Source organism: Lissotriton helveticus, chromosome 6 (assembly GCF_964261635.1).
Source record: "Lissotriton helveticus chromosome 6, aLisHel1.1, whole genome shotgun sequence".
Lineage (NCBI taxonomy): Eukaryota > Metazoa > Chordata > Amphibia > Caudata > Salamandridae > Lissotriton > Lissotriton helveticus.
Genome location: NC_136067.1, coordinates 185,798,383 through 185,822,998, shown reverse-complemented (window position 1 = coordinate 185,822,998; position 24,616 = coordinate 185,798,383). Strand labels below are relative to the sequence as shown.

Genomic DNA, 24,616 nt, shown 5'->3' with positions numbered 1-24,616 from the left:
GGTGCAGGTACATTGATGACTTGTTCCTAGTATGGGATGGGCCTGTGGCAGAGGCCAAAGAGTATATTTCTATGCTTAACAACAACAATTGTAATCTGAGGTTCACGGGGGAAGTGAGTAGAGAAAGGGTCAATTATCTAGACCTACAAGTGGGTGTGAGAGAAGGGAAAATCTATACTCAACTATATCGCAAACCCATAGCGGGTAACAGTGTGTTACACGCTTCTAGTAGCCATCCCCGGAGACTTATAAATAGCATCCCCTATGGGGAACTTCTTAGATTAAAACGTAACTGTACCATAGACGAAGACTTTGAAAAGGCAGCCAAAGAGAGTATGGACAGATTCTCTAATAGAGGATACAAACAGAATCTTTTACAGAATGCCCTGAGTAGAGTGAGGAAACTTCCCCGAAGTTCTCTTTTTACGAAAAAGACATGTCCCATTATTGATGGCAAATTTCGTATGATTACACCTTATTCAGCCAATTCCTTTAAACTGCGATCAATATTGACAAAACACTGGCACATCTTAAAAACTGATCAGCTCATCGGCCCAGATATACCAGCTGTTCCGCTGATAACTTTTAAGAAAGCGAGATCTCTACGTGATTACGTGGTTCAGAGCCACTTAAAACCAATAGAGAGAAAGAAGGGTACATTGAAGGAGGCAAAAGTTTCTTCCATTGTGGGAAGTGCAAAGCCTGCGTAGCCAGCAAAAGAACTCTGTCATTTGATGTAAAAGGTTGTAAAGGGGGCAAGAGGATAGGTAAATTCATGTCATGCCATACAGATCATGCTGTCTATTGCTTAGTATGTCCTTGCCAACTACGATATGTTGGCAGCACCATTAATTTAGTAAAACTAAGGATGCTAGAGCACATGCGAGCAATAGCAAATAGAGATTTCTCTTATCCGGTAGCCCGGCATTTTGCCATCAAACATGACAGCAATAGGGACCTTTTAAGATTTTTTTGCTTAGATTGTGTCCCAGATAGCCCACGTGGTGGTAATAAATTACAGACACTCAGAAGACTGGAGTCTCGTTATATAATTGATTTAGAGACCAAGGCACCGGGGGGTTTGAACATTGGGGAAGAATTGTCCTCTCATTTGGGCTAATTATAATGTAACATGAATCATGAATTAGGAGATGCTGAATTCGAAAATGTATGAAATATGTGGTAAATATAACATCTTACAGCACTGTAAATATGGAACATATATGAAGACTGGTATAAGTGATATTTGAAATGCTTCATTTGGGATTAGTCATATTGGGTCAGAGGAATGTTATAAGCCCGTTTATGTTGTTTGCCTGAACGTTGCCTATTATGATGAGTTTTTTGCGGCCATATTTGAGGCTGCCAATGCCGATACACGGCAAGATGGACAATTGTAATGTATATTTGATATTTTGACGACCGACAAGTATCGTTTGCGATGGTTTAAGGATTTACCACATCGCCTCTTTGGATAAATGTTTTCAGGCAATATCTATTATGGGCTTGTATTATGGTGGTAACAGTAGGTTGCATTCCCGCTGTTACATTTTTGTCGATACAGGGCATGATAATTTGCTAACAGCATAGCAAGGAAAATGAATTATGTTAGAGAAGGTTCGTCTAACATGAAATGCATGCTTCAAGATGGTGCGTAAAAACGAGCGCGTTTTGGAGTCCCATTTCCGTGGCAATTACCCTTAATGTATGTTTAAAATGGCGCAGTGCAAAGCGTTTAGTGATAACACTGACTTAGGGATTTCATCCCGAAACGCGTTTGTTCTTGATAACATAAATTTCTACTGAAATGAGAACCCCGTGAGTGCTATTTTCTTCTAACCCGGACGGGATTAATTGAAGAATCGGAGCCGTGATATTTTCCGTGGAACACCGCCACGGAGACAGCACCCGCTATTAAGAGTGACTCGTGGTATCGGTGTTTGGAGCCACAATATATATATATATATATATATATATATATGCCACATGTTTGATCCGCAAGAGCATGGACACATATCAGGGCGGCCAGGTCGTTGGGGGCGAACCACCTCCAATTAACATTCAACACACATCCTCCTTATTAAAAGAAGTACGCCCGGCCAGATTCCAGGATTCACAGGTATTCTTTATTTTATGCAGCAGCCAAATTATTTCATCCTAACGCGTTTCAACTACATCGGTAGTCTTGATCACAGGTTATGAGCTGCATACGGGAGTCTCTGGCGCAATTGATTTATACGCCGTCACAGGCCACACCCATCACGTGTGGTCCCAAATCACTACAGTTCCCAAGGTGCACTGTTTAAATGACACAGTCTACCCTCCATTCTTGAATAACTGAAAGACGGTTTCCCTTAAGTCATTTCAGTTCAAGATACAATGTTATTTGCAGGGTTAGAACAACACCTTTAAAGTTAACAGTTTGCTCGTATTTTGAAGGCTGCTGTTGCACTTCACAATGTTCACAGATACCTGCCGCCTGCAATCCGACGTGACTCACAAGTGTGCTTCACCATCCCACGCCTTACAAACTCCTCTGTTGGCAAGTGTTCGCTAGATCACGCTGTGCTTGCTGGGATACTCCGTGCTGCCTTCCGAGGGTTGCGGGCGGGTCCTGCTCTCCAAATTAAATGCCACATGTTTGATCCGCAAGAGCATGGACACATATCAGGGCGGCCAGGTCGTTGGGGGCGAACCACCTCCAATTAACATTCAACACACATCCTCCTTATTAAAAGAAGTACGCCCGGCCAGATTCCAGGATTCACAGGTATTCTTTATTTTATGCAGCAGCCAAATTATTTCATCCTAACGCGTTTCAACTACATCGGTAGTCTTGATCACAGGTTATGAGCTGCATACGGGAGTCTCTGGCGCAATTGATTTATACGCCGTCACAGGCCACACCCATCACGTGTGGTCCCAAATCACTACAGTTCCCAAGGTGCACTGTTTAAATGACACAGTCTACCCTCCATTCTTGAATAACTGAAAGACGGTTTCCCTTAAGTCATTTCAGTTCAAGATACAATGTTATTTGCAGGGTTAGAACAACACCTTTAAAGTTAACAGTTCGCTCGTATTTTGAAGGCTGCTGTTGCACTTCACAATGTTCACAGATACCTGCCGCCTGCAATCCGACGTGACTCACAAGTGTGCTTCACCATCCCACGCCTTACAAACTCCTCTGTTGGCAAGTGTTCGCTAGATCACGCTGTGCTTGCTGGGATACTCCGTGCTGCCTTCCGAGGGTTGCGGGCGGGTCCTGCTCTCCAAATTAAATGCCACATGTTTGATCCGCAAGAGCATGGACACATATCAGGGCGGCCAGGTCGTTGGGGGCGAACCACCTCCAATTAACATTCAACACACATCCTCCTTATTAAAAGAAGTACGCCCGGCCAGATTCCAGGATTCACAGGTATTCTTTATTTTATGCAGCAGCCAAATTATTTCATCCTAACGCGTTTCAACTACATCGGTAGTCTTGATCACAGGTTATGAGCTGCATACGGGAGTCTCTGGCGCAATTGATTTATACGCCGTCACAGGCCACACCCATCACGTGTGGTCCCAAATCACTACAGTTCCCAAGGTGCACTGTTTAAATGACACAGTCTACCCTCCATTCTTGAATAACTGAAAGACGGTTTCCCTTAAGTCATTTCAGTTCAAGATACAATGTTATTTGCAGGGTTAGAACAACACCTTTAAAGTTAACAGTTCGCTCGTATTTTGAAGGCTATATATATACATATATATATACACAAAACTGCGCGTGGTTATGCTTGCGCTGCAAACAAGGACACGGACCAAGATTGCAGTCTTTAGTTATTTTATTGCTTGTGCCGCCATAACGTTTCGGCTCTGTACGAGCCTTGATCACATGACACAGGTAAGACAGAACTTTTCAAATTTAAAGTGACAAGTGCATACGTAACGACATTCATTGGACGTGCAAAATGATAGACATAGTAAAAGTATTTGTTTCATCTTAATCATGTGTTTAGATACAAGTAGTATAATTAGTAAAAAGCATTGTATCTTAATTTGGTTCACTAATAAATAAATAAATGTTGTGTCATTGATAAATCATAGTAAAATACTGAGTGTGCTCAATCAATTTGATCAGTTATATTACTTTCAGACTCCAGCCCATACCTCTTCATTCTACTGTCAAAGCTGACTGAATCTATAGATGATTACTATGCGTACGTTGATATATGAATGTCATATATATAATAAACTGACTTATAGTGGCTTTCAACCAGTTCTCTCCAATAATTGGTAACCACTACAGCATCCGTGGCGTAACAAAGGATCCACATCTCCCACAGTGCGGGGAGGCACCGGGTTCCAGGGAGCCCCATCAGCACAGTACCCTCCCCAGGGAACTCATGAGTGAGCCCGAGGGGGGCCCTTCTTGTACTTTGCAGGGGAGGGCCTGCTCAAGTGTTGTTACGCCACTGTACAGCATACAGCACGAGGCAATGGGTCGGTCCACTTCAGTCACTGGCTAACTTCACTGTGGGGGATGGAATTCTGCTCTTGCACAATGTGTACCTCTCATGTACACATACAAAGCCCTACACAACACTGTGAACAGCCGCATACACTTTCACCAACCCACTTGACAGCTATGCACTGCCACACTCTCACTCACACACATTACCAGCATCCACTAAAGCAAAACTGGAGGTTGTTTAGTCTCCTACATCGCATCGAAGGCATGAAACAACCTCCTTCAACACATCAGAGCCTCCTCCTCACTTCTTGAGTTCCACAAGAAGCTGAAGTCCTGGCTCTTCATATAAGCACCTTAGTGACCACAAACTACACACGTGCTCAAGTGCCTGGATACCCTCTTGGGTGATTAGTGCACTATACAAATCAATATAACATAACATAGAAAAACTAGTGCACTTCAGTGCCACGGACTACTGTCCCTGCGTCTACTTTTTTGATTAACTCAAGATAAAATGTGTTTTGAAATAATTTTACAAAAACATTACAAAACTAAAAAAAATTACAAAACCATAAAAATAAATAAAAAATTGGCAAACCCCAAATTAGCTTTGCCAATGCTTGTTTATCAGTGAAATGGTGTTTCCCAACCCACCATCATCTGAATTCTCTCTTTCAAATTAGAAGGAAAAGAAGCCCTCACGAGGAGGGAAGGCAGTTGGCAAGTGACACTCTCTGCCCTCAGAGAAGATCTGTGAAAACCCGGCTTTAAGCCCTTAATTCACAGGTGTACCGCCGGCTGCAAGTGAGCGTGCAGTGTTCGGCGCGCGGGCTAATGACTGCGCCACCGACGTGACGTGCCTTTGATCCGAACCCGCTCTCTATAAAACATCATAGCACGCCAGTCAACGAAAGCGGGCCCAACACTGGCACCATTATGCGAGATACACTACTTTGGCATTCATCTCTTCAAACAGAGAAAGTTCAAAGAAAAACAGCAAATGAATAACAGCGCGGGCCCCGCCGCACAAAAAAGGAAAAAGAAATTGCCGGCGGCTACATGATGTCATATCTTTTTTCCCTTCAAAACATCATTCCACCACTCAGAATTAGGACGTGTTTTCATTCAGGGCGGCTGCGGCGCGAGCTGTATCAGAAATGTCAGGCCTGACATAATAAATGTCTTCAGTGTGGAGTTTGGGGGGTTAATGCGCCTGGCTGTCAGTTTTAGCGTAGGTGGTGAAAGACGAGTGTTCTGGGCGGGAGATGGGGACTTAAACAGGTGAGTCACTTAGAGCAGGCGACGCTGCGCATGTCGTGTCACTGTGACTGGAACTAGCCTCCGATGACACGTAAAGTGACACCGACAAATGGGATTCCGGGGATTTCCGGAGTTATGACTCCAGCTCCTTCGCGCAGTGTTGAGCATTCAACTCTGTGCTTCGTCTAACCTTTGCTTGTGATACCCACTGAGATCCATTTAACAAGCATATGACAACGCTTGGGTTACTTACCGGTAATTTTCATGAATAGTGCTCAAAGTAAAAAAAAAAAAAAAAGAGAGACAAAGTGGGAAGGGGGGGAGGGAATTTAAAGATTGCAACCAACCCTTGGATTACTTACTGGAAATTTTCACGAATAGTGCTCAAAGTAAAAAAAAAAAGAGACAAAATGGGAAAGGGGGGGGGGAATTTAAAGATTGCAACCAGGGAGACTAGGACTCATAGTCATAAGATTACCAGTAGATAACCAGAGCAATACCTCTTCACTCATTTTTCTCGACCCATAAATTACGTTGTTATTAGGGACAGTTGCTATATTTCGAACACTCATAATAACAAAAAGTTAATGCACCCCGAAAAAGTTTACTAGTTGGGCCAGTAAAAAATATTATAATTAGATTTTAAAAAGTGCAGTTCATGTGCACAATTTTCAAAACATTTGACCGAAAAGAAGCAGAGGATATATCTCTCATGGTCAGTCTATAATACAAAATATTATTTTGAAAATAAATGTGTTGGGAGAAGCCTTGTAAATATGTATCAAATGCTATTAAATGTTGCAGAGGCGGGGCAAATTCCCCTGATAAAAGGACATTCCACCCGTCCCGGTGGAGTCATACCCAATGCTTGATATGTCAAGAAAATCGAGAACTTATGTTAAGATACCTTCCTTTACCAGCTTACCAAGGTGACAAAAAATTAATTGAATTGAAGAAAGGATGCTGATCTGGTCAAATAGATCTAAAGCAAACTATAAACAAAAGTATGGAATTGAAGTTCCTCATCATAAAAAGGAAAGGGAAAAATACTGGCAGAACCAGGTCTTGTAAACAATGAAAAGTGGAGATTATGTTTGGAGAAGAACGAAACATTAACTTGTCTGGGAAAAAATAGAAGAAACTGATCATGGCAAATAACCACCAGATGTAATGACTACCACAAAAAAAACCTCTTATTTTCAAAAACGTAACAGGCACTGATTCCATGGTCTCATGTGGAAGACACTGAGGGGCCTAGAATAAATCCAGCTAAGGGAAAGGTGAATGAACAACTGGATGGATGTCTATGGGAGAAAAATTCCTCAAATTTCGAGAAACTGAAACCTAAAACAATTGAAGCTCGGAGACTTTAAGAACGTGAATACAAGCCCACCGATAAGTAAGGATGGAAACAGTTCAAACCCGCAAAAAATCATCCTATTAGAACTCTATAACCCTTATTAGAACATTGGAATGTTGGGAGCTCCATTGAAAACAATGGAGTGTATCGTGATTCTAATGGCCGATAGATGCCCGGAGCTCCAAAATTCCAAAGTTGTCGTTCACAGCTGTTTTTGTGAACAAAGTCCTCACAGACTTTGTTCACAACAACAGCTCACGCAAACCCCTCGGGTTGCGCAATACCTTTGCTAGAACATTCTGCCCTCTAGTGGCGGAATGTCCTAATAGCCCTCAGTAGGTGGGCTATATTAGCATTAAAGTCTCGCTCCCTTGTAAAAGGCACTCGTCTTCGGCTTGGGCCTTTAACCCTCGAGCTGGCCTTTAATAGCCAGTATAGCACACTACAGTGGGCTGTAAGGCTATAGTGTTTCATGGGAAGAAGATCTCACATTTTTCTGAACACTAAGAGTCTAAGTGTCTCCAATGAAGAGCGTACAGCTTAAGAGTACTTGGATGCCTGGACTGCTCAATAGAAATAGATAAGACCACACAGAGAGGATGGAGGTGTCAGCAACAACCAAGATATAGTGACGTAGGAAGGGGGTGGGGGGTGTGGTGGGTGTGGGCCACCCCGGGTATCATCACTGAGGTTGGTGACAAAGTGGCAAAAATATGTGTTTTAAACACATATTTTTGCCATTTTGGCAAGCCTGGGGTGACAAGTATTATCACTGAGGGGGTGACAATATGGCAAAAATATGTGTTTTAAACACATAATTTTGGCATTTAGTCAAGCCAGCGGTAACAAGAAATTTTCCGCACCGAGTACCACCTGAACTTGCTACGCCACTGCCAAGATGGGTGAGCTGACAGTTGGAGGAGCAGAGGATACCATGTTCTCCATGGGCAACATGAAACCCTGAGAAGAACTTCTGCTTGGTCAACTCTGAACTTCCTGAGAACCCTAACAAGGAGCAGAAATGGAAGAAAGGCATATAGGAGAGCTCTGGGCCTTGTAATTGATATTCCACTGAGATGGGACAAGAGAGCACGAGTGAGAAAGCAGTATGTCTTGGACTGTACAAACAAGCCCAGCCAAGGAGGACCAAACCTCTCCACTATTGCTTGCAAAAGACAAGAGCACAGGCTTATGTAGACTGAGGATGGACACACTCTCCTCCAATGATCTGTACTCCCATTCTCCTTCCCTATAATATATTCTGCTGCAAAGAATGAAGAATGTTTTATGACCAGGATCCAGTCATTTAAGCAAGAGCTGCAATTCCGGTTCTCTTACTCCCCCTTGGCAATTTATGTACAATTTTGCAATGTTATTGTCTGTCTGGACTCTTTCTGCCTGATCATTGAGGAGACTAGCAAATGAAAGAGGAGCCCAGTGAATGGCCACCACCTCTCTTCAGTTGGAAGAAGCCATAAGCTCATCTGCTGTCCAAAGGTCCTGGTAAGACTGAATGACCAAAATGCCCCCCCACTCCTTTTTCTGATAACAGGAAGCTTTGTTGTAATGATAATAGGAAGAGGAGGGGGCAGGGGATCTCCTTTCGACATTGAAGCAAAAAACAGCCACTATTACAAGTCGTGACAAATTTGTGCAGTCACTGGAATCAGAGTCATGTAGTTTACATAAGATGGAATCCAGTGTTGAAGCAAGTGATGAACCACAAGCTGAAGGTGAAGACATGCCTAGGGATCTAGTAAAAACAGGCTGCCATGTCACCAGGAACCCTCAAACAGCCCCGAACACCTCGCCCTGAAAAATCCTCACATGAATGAACTGGAGGTTTTGAAATGGGATCAGATGAGACTTGGAGAAGGTCAGAATGAGTCCAGAGGACTACAGAAATCAGCACACCTGTAGAACAGTGTTGACTCCCTTAGAAAAAGAGGCACAAATTAACCAGTCATCTAGACAAGGGAATACTAGAATGCATCTAAAAAGTACAATACCCACCAGTAGAGCCAGCACTATCATGATAAGTTTTGGGACTGAAGTGAGTCCAAAAGGCAGAACTTGGAATTGCTAATAAAGTCCTATAACTGAGGATCTTAGCAACGTTTCCAAGGCTGAATGAATAGGAAGACTTCTGTGAAAAATCTAGGGACTGACAGCAGTTAAAAAAGTAAAACAGGGAACTGATAATGAAGTCCCATTACCCTGCAACATATGAACATTGATAAGGTTCTGGACGATTAAGAATAGAGAGGTAAGCATCTCTTAGATCCAGAGGCGCTAGAAAGGCTCCTTGACCTACAAGTTGAAGAACAGTCTGAAGTGCTGAAACCTCTACCACTCATGGCAGGTGTTATCATATTTGAGCTGAGATTCAAAGGGTTAAGCTCCAATGAAAGGTAAATGGAACAAAGCCCCTTTTGTGAAGTATGATTTCTCCAGGACCTCATCCAGCTATGATGTCAGGCTGATTTAGAAGAGGCAGATACTGCCACAAAAAGATAACTTGAGAAAAAGTCAGAAAGAAATTGGACCTGTTGCTCTATCAAAGACAGACAGTCAACCAGCCATCTCCCAGCTTCAAGCCTTCTGCCAAAGCATGGAAACATCACAGCAAAGACTGAGCCGCATTGGTTGCATAGGCATTAGCCTTGACTGCAAAATTAGAAGCCCAATATGAAAGCTTAATTGCAGCCTCTACTGTCTTACCAACAGCATCAGAAGGTGAGCTTCCTGAGACATTTCTATGCCCTCTGATGCCAGTCCTCCCATCAAAGAGCCCGCCGTAACAACGGATGGAAACTTGTCATGAAAATTAGTAAGCAGATAACGCTGTGAATGAAGGATTGGAAAAATAGTCCGGTCCACTTCCTTGCATTCTCTGACACAGGTCCTCCACCATCGAGGAATTTGAAAGTCAAATTTGTCACATATGTTCTGGGGAACATCAGAAAGGTGAGAACCCTGGACATAGCAACCTCTCTCTTCCATGTCCTTCTCAGGCTCCAGATCCCGCTAACAGAACAGGGCAGTTTTCTGTATTTTGAGGAAGAGGGGCTGGGGGTCATATTAAGTTTTAAAAGTTATTTCTTACTTTATCACAACCTGAAACAGAATGTTATGAGAAAAGTCTGAGACACAATCAAAACCTTGAGAGGCTTCACTCTCAGGCCCTTTTTCACTTTGGCATTGCTTGGAAGAACGCTTTCTGCACTCTATAGTCACAGGCAAGAAACAATTCAACTCCAAGTGAAGGAAACTGCTGCCAGCAACAGAACACTTCCCACATTTCCCCATTATTAGCCAACAAAGTGTACCAGTCCCACAAGATTTCACATGAACGCGGTCATGAGTCAACCAGGCACTGTTGTTGGTGTCTTTATGAGAATATAAGGGGTGTGGAGCTGATGGAGCAAGGATTCGAGTAAAAGAGACTTGCTTGGATGCAATCTTCTCGTATAATCCCGTAACAAAGTATTAATAATGTTCTGTAACACTAATTATGCACGGCATTCCATATATTTCTCTTTACCATGCTCAGTCATCTACTCACCCTGTTCAACAACAGGAAGAAGAGACTACAGAGAAAGAAGTAAAAGAATACACCAAGCACGCTCATTTGAATGCACCACAACGTCCCCAATCTGATGCAGAATCCCTTTTTGTACAAGTACAGAGAATGGAAAGAAGGACATGAACACCTGACCATAAATGCATACATAAATAAACCACTGTAGCAGGCCTTTCAAAGTTAAAGATAAATAACTGCCTTATCAGCACATGCACTCACTAGCACATGGCTAGAAGCACCACATCATATAGGTTTACAATGACCATAGACATAACTGAAAGATCATGACAGCAACCATGTTTGCGCAGTCAAGAGAGGAAAAAACAGGAAGTGCTCTGTGTTTCCAGCGGGTCAAGGCGGAAAGCTGTGCATGACAGCCCTCCAACAGTTCCCTAAGAAAATCAGAATTCTCTCTTACTGTTTTGAAATTTTCACATCTCCAATCTAAACATTGCAATTGCCTAGTGTATACAACTCTGATAAACCTATTCTGATGCCTTATCATTACGACTCGGTATCTTTGCTTCTGGATGGCATTGTACACATATCAACAGCAGCCTGATAATCACCAGCAGCACTCATCCAAAGTCTTGATATGACTGTCTGTTGTTTTAAGCCCAGATACAGTGAAAAGCTTGCATTTACTTTCAAGGACTACAGGTCCCACAATGCACAACCACATATTTACAAAGACATCCACTGTGCAAATGATTATACTTGTTGCTCATCAGTACCGGAGTCTCTCTTTCAGGAACTTTGAGGGAATGGATTTACAAACACCTCTTATTAGTGTGCAGTCTCGTCATGTGATTCTGCCCTGGACTTGTTGCAGCCTGGACATGCTCATAAGTTGCTATTTCCTAAAACTCCTTATTCACGGATTTATGGTTGTACCTTTGTGTAATGGAACTTGTTGCCTGTTTTCTTGACCAATTTCTTCTTTGTCTCAGCCAGGGATTGCGTCCACTCTCTGTGCAACTGGCCGTAGATTATATCCCAGCCCTGCTTTGCTTTTTGCTTACTCCCTCTTCAGCCTTTGCCACAAGCAGGTGCAGATCCTGGCCTGCACCCTTTCTAACTTGTTGCTAGTTTATTCCTTTGTTCTGGCTATTATTTACCTTTGTGTATTCCTTTTGTTTCTGTCCCATCGCATGTATCTGCTGCATCTGCTCACTTGTCTTGTTTTTGTTCCTTGTTTTAGGTGCCCTTTGCCTGTGTTTCTTTTATTGCAGTCTCTTGTGTCCTTACAGTTCATTCTCTTGCTTGCTAAAATTCCTAGTATCCTTGTGCTTGTCCTGCCTTGTTTTTTCTCCACTTTTTTCCATTATGGTTTGCTCCTGAATATTTGATATAGCTCTTAGGTTCCTAGTGCTTGCCAAGCCCTCTTCGGTCTCTAGGTTTGCACTTCTCGCTTGTGAATCCTATGCTTGCATTCCAATTTCTTTAGTCTATCCGTGCTTGTTTAAGCACAGCTGTTTTGTCTCTGCTACTCCTCTTGGACACTTACAGGCATATGCATTAATCATTTTTGCTAGCACAAATGGTGCGATTCGCAAAATCAACGGTTTGCGCCTGCAAAAAGTGCATTTGCAATGCATCAAGGTTCAAGGCACGCGCAATTTGAGAATTTGCAATTAGTTGCGATTTCTCAAATTGTGACTGCATTTAAGGAATCGCAATTTGCAATGCAAGAACCACTTTAAAATAGAGATTTCACTACTAGGGGGCGCAAATTACCATGAAGTTGAACTTGAGAGTAATTTGCAAAAACTTTGAAAATTGTAGGTTACACACACATGCCCTTGGGGCATGTGTGTGTGCAACATGTGTGCACAGAGCTATTGCAGGGGTGCAAGAGGGTGTCCTTTGGACACCCGTGCACACTCATAATTGCATGCACAATTTGTGGGGACCTATTGGTACACACAAATTGCGCATGCAATCGCCCATTCATTCTTATGGGCCAAGGAATGAATGTGAAGGCATTCCTTAATTGTAACTGGCAATATGCAAGTCGCAATTAAGGAATGTTCAGGAATCACTATTTTAATAGCGATTCCTACATGCATAGGCTCTTGAGAGTCCTTAATTGCGATTCCTTAATAATCGCAAATAAGGACTCGCAAAAGCTTTTCTTGATGCATGTTCCTGTAAGCATCTAACAAATACTTTTTTGCCCTCACTTATGTATATGTATATACCTTTTGTTCAAGGGTTGGCTCCAGGATTTTGTTACATTTTAGCACTGTGATTTTGCTATTTTCCTAGACTCTTCACTGTCCCTCCAGATGGACCCAGAGGAGCTTGTCTTGTGTATGTAAGTACAATCCTTGTGTGTACCTTATGGTCCAGATACAGAATAGCTTCTGCTGCCTCTTTCCTTTGGAGTTTGCAGGATGACTATATGTAACAGTAATCTGCACAGAGATGTTCAGTTTCCTTATAGCTGTGGAAAATTCTGTGTGTTAGCTGTGTACAACCCTAATGGTAACCTAGTTTGTTTGTCCATCATTGGTTCCTTTTCCATACTGTACACATTAAGGTTGTCTTGCCTTCTCTGTCCTGTTCCTGTCCCAGCCCTGATGCCTTGTGTGTGCCTGTTTGTTCCTAGGGTCTGTTTTTTCCTGATACTCTGTATCGGTACACTAACTCTCACTTTTAAAGCCTGATATTTGATGACCTGAACAGGTGCTTCCCCGCCAACTCCATAAGAAGGACTATCAAAGATCTCCACTGCCACATAGTTCAAGCTTCCCTTTAATCTAGAAGAATATATTTATAGTGCTATCATATCCGCATTGCACTGGCCATTTTGAATTAGAATCAGGAGAAGCTTTTGGTATAGATGTTGGGTATTGTTGTCTACTTGGATAGCATTGAAAATATTGGTGCAGTGATGAAAATAATTGGCCTAGTTGTAGTGACAAAGGGTTGAGTGGTAAGTATCTGAGGTTTAGCACTCAGGAAAGAGTTCTAGTCTTTGAAACACAAATCTATTACACAGTGCTTATTTTGAGCCAGTGGGTTCCGGTGCTCGGCACCAGCACTTAAATGCCGCCAATAGCACTTAATTGCCGGAACCTGCACTTATGACAGCTGCCACACGGTGGCGCTGTTTGTGCAGTTTAAAGATGCCAGAAATTCCGTTTTTTGTTAATTCAATATACATTAAAAACAACTAATACCTGCCACCCAAGCCATTAGTAAACCTTTGGTGGCCTCAAACAGTCTGAATTGTCACAGCTGTAGCAATGTGATGGCTAGTAGGCGTGTAAGCATAGTGGCAATGTGCGGTGCAAACTGCAGTGACCTCCTGCCGAGGGTTCTGGCACGTATTTTCTTTTACAAGTTAAGCACTGCTATTAGTAGATACTTGACTCTATTATTTTGGATGCGCCAGAACGTATTAGCGTTGACAGAAATGTTAACTCCATAACCCATCACAAGCACTAGCATGAATGTGTTAGCTTATGACCCATGTGATTATCTGACATTTTATTATTTTGATGGCACTGCTCATTTACAAGTCATTGGTTTTTATAGATACTATCTACATTTATACTTTTATATTCTCTAATAAACTCGAAATATCCGCAGACTTACTCGGTAAAATGATCACATCATCTCCTTCAGATGGGACACTGTAGTTACTGCCCCCCCATCCAGGCTCCACGCCTTGCCAAGATTCTGGGAGAGACCACATTAAAACAACATTTGGTGACAGAGAGGGTCCTACGAAAGAGAGAACAATAAGAGAAGATTTAACTTTTAAGTGTGGCACACAAAGCTAAAGCAGATTTTATTTTGTAAAAATGTGTTCGAAAATAACTGCTCATGTGCTTTCATAGAAAATAAAAAGTAGGCTGCTATGTTTCCATAATACAAATGGGCAATAACATTTCTAATTAGTGAAAGATGTCTATGGGCAAGGAGTTAAAATAACCAGTACCCGGGCAGACGCCATGAAGGCTCACAGACTCTTCAAGATCATTTTGTGGTCATTAAAAAAAAGTTTCCATGAAGATACCATTTTGCATTTCTTCCACAATACACAAAGGATCCTATTAATGAAAAAGTGGTATATCTGCACTTGCAGAACACAGATTTACTGCTGCATGCGGCTGCAGATTTAAAACTTTTTGGAATCCCCCACCACTTCAAGGAATTCAAATGGAAAGCTGTGCCTGGTGCAAATGTCCATACCGTCGGCAAACATTTCTCTAGGGGACAAAAAGTATGGGGCCTTATTTATGAAGGCCTTGCGCCGCCGGTGCGTCACTTTTTCCCATTTTAAAAGTGACGCACCGGTGGCGCAAGACCTTCATAAATAAGGCCCATGGTCTGTGGCATGCCCGGGGGCCACATCAACGCCAGCAGGGTGGGAATCGGGGTGCCTCAAGGTGGGTGTAGGGGAAAGCGAAACATGTACATGGTGCGGACAACACACAAAGCCTTCACGTGGCTTCTGTCTGCCACTTATACACTACCCTCATGCACCTCGAAATAATGATAACAAATTCGCTTTTGATGTAAAATGTGGGAGGGAAAGCAATACTCATCTTGTGGGTGGATTGCATAGTATAGTGTGAAACCAGTGGATCTGGGATCAATCCCAGCTTCCTCACTGACTAAACTGTGTGATTCTAGGCAATTGTTTTATTTCACATTGCCTCCTTTTTCTTTATTACCACATATCAGAGCACCTTCAAGTGCATGACTTCCGGATGTGTGCTGTACAAAACCTTCTCTTGTGTTTGATTTATTAAATGATAATGTTGGTCCAATAACATTAACCTAGGCCACACAGAGGGTGCACCTGACAAATGACTGCCTCTTGGTTCACTTATGGCATTGATGTCCAGAAGGGGAGGCATGAATGTTCATAAGTTTAGGTTTGGAAATGACCACTTCAAAAAATGTTGTCAATGCTGTGATTTAATCTGCTGTACTAAGGTATTCCTAAGGATAAAATGGGCAGGACATCTTTGCGTCTTTTGCTTGCCTATTTATAGCTTTTTGAATGTTCGCCCTCTGTCAAGTAAACAGCAGTTCAGTACTGCTGTTCAGGAGGGGGCCTCATAAAACGTCAGGAGGGCCACATGCTGCCCCTGGCCATACTTTGAGTATTCCTGGTTCATGTGGTTTCTTTGGGAAATGACACGATTTCAGATTTGGGAATGCATTCCCTCTCTACAAAGTTTGCCATGGCAGAGAACTACACAAACAGGGAAAACGTTTGTTTTCCTCCCAGGGCAATTCTTTTTTTTTTACATCAGGAGACCAGTCTCCAACAGACCAGTCTCCTACAGCCAACCAAATTTGGGGGTGATCCATTCTCCTTTCCATAGAGTAATGGGAATTATGCCAGCCGTGGGCTGGAGTAAATATTCTACTATTTCCAGGGTGGAAGGGCCAGGATTACAGTTTGAGAATTCTGAAAAGTGTCCATGCTTGTGGACATCCACAAACTTTCAAGGTATACCATGCCTTAAAATGCCCACTTCCTACCCCTTGAGTGGGATTTACAGCTGTGGATATCTTTGCACCCATGATGTAGATTTCCACCCACGTTAAACTTCTGACCTCTTTCTGGATCCCTTTGTTAATTTCTGGCAGGTGTAAAAAAGGTAAATTTGGTCATAAACTCAAGCTTACATCCAAATGTTGTACAAATAAAGCCCAAATTAATGTATTTTCAGGTTTTAGATGTTGCAGAATAACAACAGTATCACCATTGCTTCCAAATAATAGATTATGATCTGTTGTACACATATCTTTACCAATTTAACAGTCACACAGAAAAGGACCAAGTCAAAATAAAGAGTCCTTGATTCTAATAAAAATAGCTGTCAGCAATATATAACGTATCCAACTCTATTCAATAGTTCGATTTTGAATACATCCATATGAACATGACCCATATGAACATGACATTTGATTTTAGGGTTTCAACGTTTAATTTTAATCTAAAGAAACTGTTCTGAAGCCCTGTATTGAGCATTAAGACCCGTTACTTTGTTTGGATGCAGTACCAATATTCACCTGGTGCTCTAAGCACCTCTCAATCAAATTATCCAATCTGCTAAAGATGCACTGAAGAAAGGAAACCATTTGCAACTCAAATGCACAAACTTAGTGAGAGAGTAAAAGCAGGATTTTCAAGCCCAACCTTCTTTCATTATGAAAGATGCTATTATATCATCAGAGGAACAAAACAATTCAACTATGGTCATTAACTCTGTCATGCACCTGGCTGTGTTAGAAGCCAAAGTGGTAATAGTTGACTCAACCGCCGACTCCCAATCAAAAATCACCAGAGATCTTATAATACGATATTTATACGGCTCCTTTGAAGAACGTATCAAAGAATCATTGACATATTAACAACAGATTTGGATTGGTAGGCCTAGCATGTCTTTCCACTTCCTTGACAGTTCTAGAATGGTCTATTGTACTCGATCTCTTGCTATTGATGATACTACTATCTCAGAGGTTCTACCATGTGATTTGTAACTAGAATTAACTTTTCCCTGTACTGCTCACTAAATGGAACACCCTCTGAAGGACTGGGACTATTTAAGGCCCAGCGGTGCCAGGGAACAACACCTAAAACCTTCGTGGGATACCTGTTCTGGCGCACTAAAGACAGAGACACGGGAGACTTCCTTCGGCGTCAAAGATCAGCGTTTATTACTGCAGGGATGCAAAAGTCATGGGAAGTACAACAGAGTGTAGGTTCCAAGAGTCTGCTTCAAATTGTGTTTGTGGTTCGCTCTCTTTTATACAAGATCTTGTCATTGCACAATATGTAAGCAAAAAGTTACAGCTCAGTTCCCACACTAAAATTCAAAAGGATCGCTTTCATGTATTCAGAACCCCGGAACATAATTACATTAACATCACCAGTTCCAACTGTAAAAGCACATCTTCCCATCATTAGGTACATTCCACTTGAGTTGTAAATGAGCAAGAGTAAAGAGACAAGAACAGCTGCTAGGAAGTCAGGCACACCTAAAGAAAAGAGTGTGGGGGTAATATTGGAAACATGATCATAGGATCAAAGAGCTTGATCTCAGCACGTGCATGGCTGAAACAATAGGCCGGTACGACAAGATTACCCTCAAGCTGAGCCATTTGCCTCTGCAGTGTCATTCCTCCGGTCATAAAGACGCATGAAAGGAATATGCGTCTTCCGTATGGCTTGGGAACTAACAGGTCACGATGCGGACAGTTGCCTGTTCACTGACTACGTGAGGGCAAGAAACAAAATGGATGCCGTATCCGAAATGGAACCCAAGGGTTCAGATGTAGAAACACGTAAATGAGGCGAACCATGCCAGGTAGTGTAGTGAAAACGCGTACACTTACCGAACTCGCCATTTACGGTTCATAGATACCAAACTCGTCCATATTCGGCAATGCCCAAAACACCGTAACGATTTTCACGGAACCTCAGACGCTCCTTTTGCCCTCATGTAGGCAAGCACTAGTCGAAATCAGAGTCGATCTCGATATTCATCAGATCATTCAGGTGTTTCTGGAACATTATTCTATCCATCAATGCCTCTCTGGAAACAGATGGCCTTCTTATACACGTTGTAGCACAAAGGCCACATAAGGCAGGACCACACTGTACACAAAGACAACATGTGAACAGAAATGTCATGACAACCCCTATAATCATCAGAATCTTCCAACCCCAAGTTGACATTAGACCCCAAAACCATCCTAGAAGCGTCCAATCTCCCTCGTCCACGTGTATGGACTCCGAGATTTTGTGCAACTGGGAGATGGCTTGATAAACCGTTGGAGCGTTATCAGGTATGAATATGCAGCAGCTCGAATGGATGACCTTACACACACCACCTCTATCCGCTAGAACAACGTCTAGAACCATACGGTTCTGTAACATCATGAGCCTGTCCGCTTGAAGCTCCGCTGTCAGATTACCAAGGGCACTTGCAGTTATGTTAGCAGTTGACTCTACTACACGAGTTAACTGTCTCAGATTCCTGCTATTGACCATAGGGCCCCAAAACGGTAGGAAACCCTTGAAGAAGTCTCCTGCTTCTTGACCGGAAGTATCCTCTTTACTAATGACACCTCTCAGAACTCTGGTTTTGTGATAGTCGGCGGCAACAGTGAAAGTCGGGGGCAAGAGATTTGCAATATAGCAGGTACCTGAGAAGTCGTGTGGTAACCACGTATATGCTCGGTCATAACATACAAAATAGGTACCCTTGGCAGTCAGAAGGACAGGGGAAGAAAGCATCGGTAGAACGTAAGTATCCACACAAGCACTCTTCCCAAGCTGGGCTCTTGGATTTCGGCCACGACCTTGCAGACAAAAGTGGCCTAGGTGAGGTACAATCCATATTGGAGGTGAGCTCTTAAGCTGTCTATCACCCACTGATATACTATACTCAGCCTCACTAAGGTACTTGTAGGCCTGCACTTCCTCCTTTGGGATGAGCGTAGCATCAAAAATGTCTCTATCTAGATCAGCAATCGCTGTCGCCAGAGACTTATGATACGGGCCAGGACCAAAGCTTGCTGAGCCTGGCTCTCGATGGGGGTAGGAATCTAGTGCACTACGGAACATGATTTGGAATGCCCGAACTGACCCTTGGGGGCTGTACGGGAGAACCAAATATGGAATACCCCTGTCCATGGTATGCGGCATTAGCCCACACACCCAACAATTTGTAGTATTTACCACCAACTGATGCTGATGCAAAAGTTGCACAAAGGAATTGTTTCTAAATTCCGCACGTCTGACTTGCTCATGTTGGGGCAGTAAGTGAAAAGAATGTGGAGAAACGGTGGAAGCGAAATTCAGGTTGTAGAAAGGAGGAGTAGGTGAAATGGAAGGTAATAATAATTGAATCCCAAAATATACTCCACCCACCAGTAGCATTGAAACGGTTAGGAACAACATAAAGATCTGAAATAGAAAACACTTTGTACGAAACACTTCTGAGCCTTGCGCCAACATTCTCTCTTTTTCCAACAGCTTCGAGAAGTCCATCCTCTAAACGAAACCGTCCGTGACGTTCTTGACGCACTTCGTTCTGAGTAGCGATTGCCAATTCCCAGGAGTTCCCAGAAATCGACAAAAGAAACCGACCTAGTGTCGATAGCGGCTAAACAGGAGGAAGTACCCGCACGGCCCTACGGTCAACCCAGATGATAGGTTAAATGAATTAGAATCAAAGTCAATAATAGTCTCTTTGCTGCATAAGAAAGAAAAGGTATATACACTATATAATGTCCACAGTGTTCATGACAACGGTAAGGGGTACTGTAAATTATTCAAAAAGGAAATAAAAACAGAACTCTTTTATTTGTCCTTAACGCGCGGTCGAAGAAAGTATCGACTTCTCCCGGGTTGAGTCTGATCTTCAAACAGTGGATTGGATGGCGAACAAGTGTTCGATGGTCCAGGCAATTGTTCAGTACTTGTATTTCCCAGTGTTGAAGGACGGGAAATTGTTTGAGGGGAGTCAACAAGGGTGTCAGATATGGGCTGAGCTTCGCTGAATGGGACAAAGCGTAGTGGAGCGTCGGTCTCGGACGAGGAAAAGCCCTTTTTTATCCAAGTATCCGCCGGCAAAGGAAACAGGACTTTCTTGGTGTGGGTGGCATGTACCCAATGCTTCCGTCCCTCCAGCCGAACTGCCGTCCTTGTTGCCAGTAGCACCTGGAAGGGTCCCACAAACCTCGGCTCAAGGTTTCGTTTTCGTCCGAAGTTACGGGTGAGGACCCAGTCCCCTGGTTGCAGCCGATGACCAGGACCCTCTGTTTGTGACGGCAGAGCCTCAAAGACCTGTTGATGAATCAAACTCAATTTAGCAGTCAGATCATATAGATAGTCGATTAGCATTGGATATTCAAGTCTGTTCAATTCTTTAGGCCTTGGAACCCCCCAAATGTTCGCAGGACGGCCGAACACAATCTCATATGGGCTGAGCCCTACTCGAGAGTGTACAGTAGCCCTGGTCGATAAGAGAGCTAGAGGCAGAGCGTCGGGCCATGATAAACGAGTTGTTGCCTGAACTTTAGCAAGTTTTAGTTTCAGGGTGCCATTGTATCCTTCCACCAAACCCGCTGACTGAGGATGATTAGCACTATGGAATTTCTGTACTATACCCAAACCACGACACACACTCTTCATCACACTTCCCACAAACTCACTTCCGTTGTCCGACCATACAATCCGAGGCATGCCGTACCTGGGGAAATACTCTTTGAGCAGAATTTTAGCTGTGGATAGAGCAGTATTATTCTTAAGAGGGTAAGCTTCAATCCATCTGGAGAACGCACATACTACAACCAACACATACTTCAAATTGTTGCATCTCTCCATATGGATGAAGTCCAATTGGATAACTTCGAAAGGACATGTAGGAGGGGCAAAATGACCAGGTGGAGTGGGGGTGCCCTTGCCGGGATTATGCATCAAACATACCATGCAATTCTTAACCACTCTCTCTGCACATTTAGTAATCCCATCATTCTTCCATACAGGAGACAACAACTTGCATATGCCCTTCGAGCTAATATGTGCTGTGCCATGGGCCATTGTAACAACAGCAAGCACGTATGCATCCGGTAACATCCATCTCTGTTTCTCTGACAAGTCAACCCAACATCCATTCTCGTCTAACTTTCCCGTGCTTTCTTTCCACTTAGTCTTTTCCATTTCAGTGGCCTCATTCTGTATTTCCTTCACACTCTCCACTGTGTCCTCACACATGCTAGTTTCTGCTGGCCATCTTACTGAATTCGCAACGTACATTCGATTTGTCAGATTTCTAGCTGTCTCTTTAGCAGTTTCGTCTGCAAACGCATTACCACGACCAACATCATCCGTCACTTTTCGATGCGCACTACATTTAATTATGGCCACCTGCTTAGGCAATGTGAGTGCACCTAAAAGGTCATTCACAAGCTGTCCATGCTGAATCTTCGTGCCATGCGACGTTAAGAATCCTCTTTCTTTCCACAATCGCCCAAAACTGTGTGCCACACCAAAAGCATACTGGCTGTCTGTAAACACATTCACCCGCTTTCCTCTGGACAACACACACGCTCTTGTCAAGGCGACCAACTCAGCTGCCTGGGCCGAGTTCTGACTCAATCTCGCAGTTTCCACAATCGTACTCAACGTCACTACAGCATACGCAGTCGTCACATCACCATTCGGTAACTTAAAACAGGAACCGTCAACATACAAAGTACCATCGGGATCTACCAATGGAGTATGTTTTAGGTCGATACGACCCTTCGTTTCTTCCTCAGTTCTTAGATAACAGTCATGTGATGCTACATCACTTGACTCTGTGTTGATCGGCAATAATGTTGCTGGATTCAACACATTACACCTTTTTATCCGTATATGACTAGCCAGTAACGTCAGCTCATACCCAGACAACCTTGCGCTCGTCAAATGTTGAGTTTTCGTTCGGTTTAAGAGAGTGTCAACTGCATGCGGAACCATCACCGTAAGCATATTATCCATGACCAGACCTGCGGACTGTCGAATGGACGCCGCAGCTGCCGCTGTTGCTCTTAAACAACTCGGCAAAGCTCTAGCTACTAGGTCTAAGGTCGAAGAAAAATATGCGCAGGGACGCTGTTTGTCACCAAATTGTTGCGCCAGAACACTCAACGCACAACCATCCCTCTCGTGAACGTACAGTGTAAACGGCTTACTGTAATCAGGAGTACCTAACACAGGAGCCGAACACAACGCATCACGTAATTCAGAAAAACCTTTTTGACACTCTTCAGTCCATGGCAAAGGAGTCGGAACATCCTTGCAGGTGAGAGCTAACAATGGTTTCGCCAAGAGTGAAAAATTTGGGATCCATTGTCTGCAGTATGACGTAATACCTAGAAAGGCACGTACATCTCTCTGAGTTTTAGGCACAGTCATTCGAGAAATCACTGCAATTCTCTCTGGGGTCAACCTTCTCTCTTCTTTTGACAATAAGTGACCTAAGTAGGTTACTTCTTGGCAACAATATTGCAGCTTGGAAGGTGACACCTTGTGATGTAAGTCACATAAATGCCGCAACAACGATACTGTAGTAGTTCTACAAATATCTTCGGTATCAGCAGCTACCAACAGGTCGTCAACGTACTGAATCAAGGCTGCGCCTGCCGGTAACACAAATGAATCAAGTTGACTTTTGAGGGCTTGACTGTAGATAGACGGACTCTCACAATAGCCCTGTGGTGCACGTTTCAGTCTAAAACTGCGACCACCTAATGAGAATCCGAATAGGTCTCTGCTTTCCTCAGCAATCGGGATACTAAAGAAAGCATTCTTTAGGTCGATCACCGTGAACCAGGAGGCAGAAGCTGGAATCAGGGTTAGCAAAGTGGTGATATCAGGGACCACGGGAAATTGTGGAATCACGATTTTATTCACCTCTCTCAAATCGATTATGAAACGGTACACAGGAGGTTTAGATGGATCAGTGCTTTTTAAAATTGGTAGTACAGGACTATTACACACATTTCCTCGAGTTTCTTCAACTACATCCTTTTTGATCAGGTCGTGTACAATCGCTAATAGCGCCCGTTCTCCCTCAATGGAGATACGATACTGTGGTATACGTGGCAGTCGCACATTTGGTTTCAGCTTGATCATATAGGGTGGGATGTCCAAGAGACCCACGTCATTGGGACCTGTGGCCCATAGAGACGCAGGAAGGGAGCTCAATTCCGGTGGGAGTTTATCGATCGACAAGTACATAGGAGAGATTACTCTTCGACCTAATGTAAGCTCCACTCCTTCAGGGGAGCAGTACAATGTCGCATATAACCGTTTTAACAAATCCAAGCCCAAAAGATTCTCACCACAACCAGTAGATAGAATCAATGGAGCCTCCAACTCACGAGGACCGATAGTGAGGGGCAAAGGGCTGGAGACAGGATTTCTAACCGGGGCGCCAGAGAATCCAACGGAAACATTTGTTAAGCCAGACAAAGGTGCGCCAGGGAGTTTCGAATGCATGATGGAACTTTTCGTTGCACCAGTGTCTAACAGAAAAGGCTCGACTACGCCAGATGTAGCAACTGCGACGTAAGGCCCGCTCTGATCAACCGGAACTGATACTACTCCCTCTCTTTGTCGGTGGCTGTCCTAGTAATGATCGTTTGCAACAGTCTCATGTTCAACGTAGTAATCGTCCACATGATATTGTGTAGATCTAACTGACCCCGCATTTCGCTGGTCAAAACAATTATTCGTATCTGATGAATTCTGAGGGCGATCGTTCTGATTGTGAATGGTACCGCGGCCTCTACCTCGAGATGCCTGCTGAGGACCACCACGGCTTCCTCGTGATGACACACCATTCAGACGGTCACGCAAAGCGGGACAGTCGTATTTTATATGTCCCTCTCTTCTACAATATGCACATTGGTTATACCCAAGCATAGATCTAAAGTCAGAGGAGTCAGGACGTGACTGTATTCTGGAGGATTGTGATTGTGGTCTATATTGCTGTTGTAAATCAGTGTGATTTGAACGCGGAGGATACGCTTGCTGCAACAAAACCTTCGTTTTCAGCTCCTTCGTTTTCTTATCTACACGATCACTTTCTTCTTTTTCCCTATTCTCATAATATTGAGCCGTCGCTAATATCTGTGCCGTGGTTGAAACAGCCCATGCACTTTCTGAATTTTTCAATTTGTTGCATAGTTCTGGCAACAAATTCAACACGAATTTGTCAACAAACAACCGTTGGCCTCCCTCAGTGCCCATATCCTGACCACTATGATCGACAAATGCCTCTTCGAATCTAGTAAAGAAATCGGAGACACTCTCGTCCTTCTTCTGCTTACAAGCTGCTAATTTATCCCAGTTTACCCTCATCGCCGGCATAAGCGTTTTCATGAACGTAATTATTCTCTGGGGCAGATCCGAAATTACCTG

General features: G+C 43.3%; 1 protein-coding gene across 1 annotated transcript in view; it reads right to left on the bottom strand.

The window, feature by feature from the left end:
• Positions 1-24,616, bottom strand: part of PKHD1 (PKHD1 ciliary IPT domain containing fibrocystin/polyductin) — a 1,769,028-nt gene that overhangs the window by 193,366 nt on the left and 1,551,046 nt on the right. Inside the window, exon 56 of the mRNA XM_078647366.1 lies at positions 14,272-14,400. Coding sequence (XP_078503492.1) covers positions 14,272-14,400 — 129 coding nt within the window. The remainder of the gene's footprint in view (positions 1-14,271; positions 14,401-24,616) is intronic.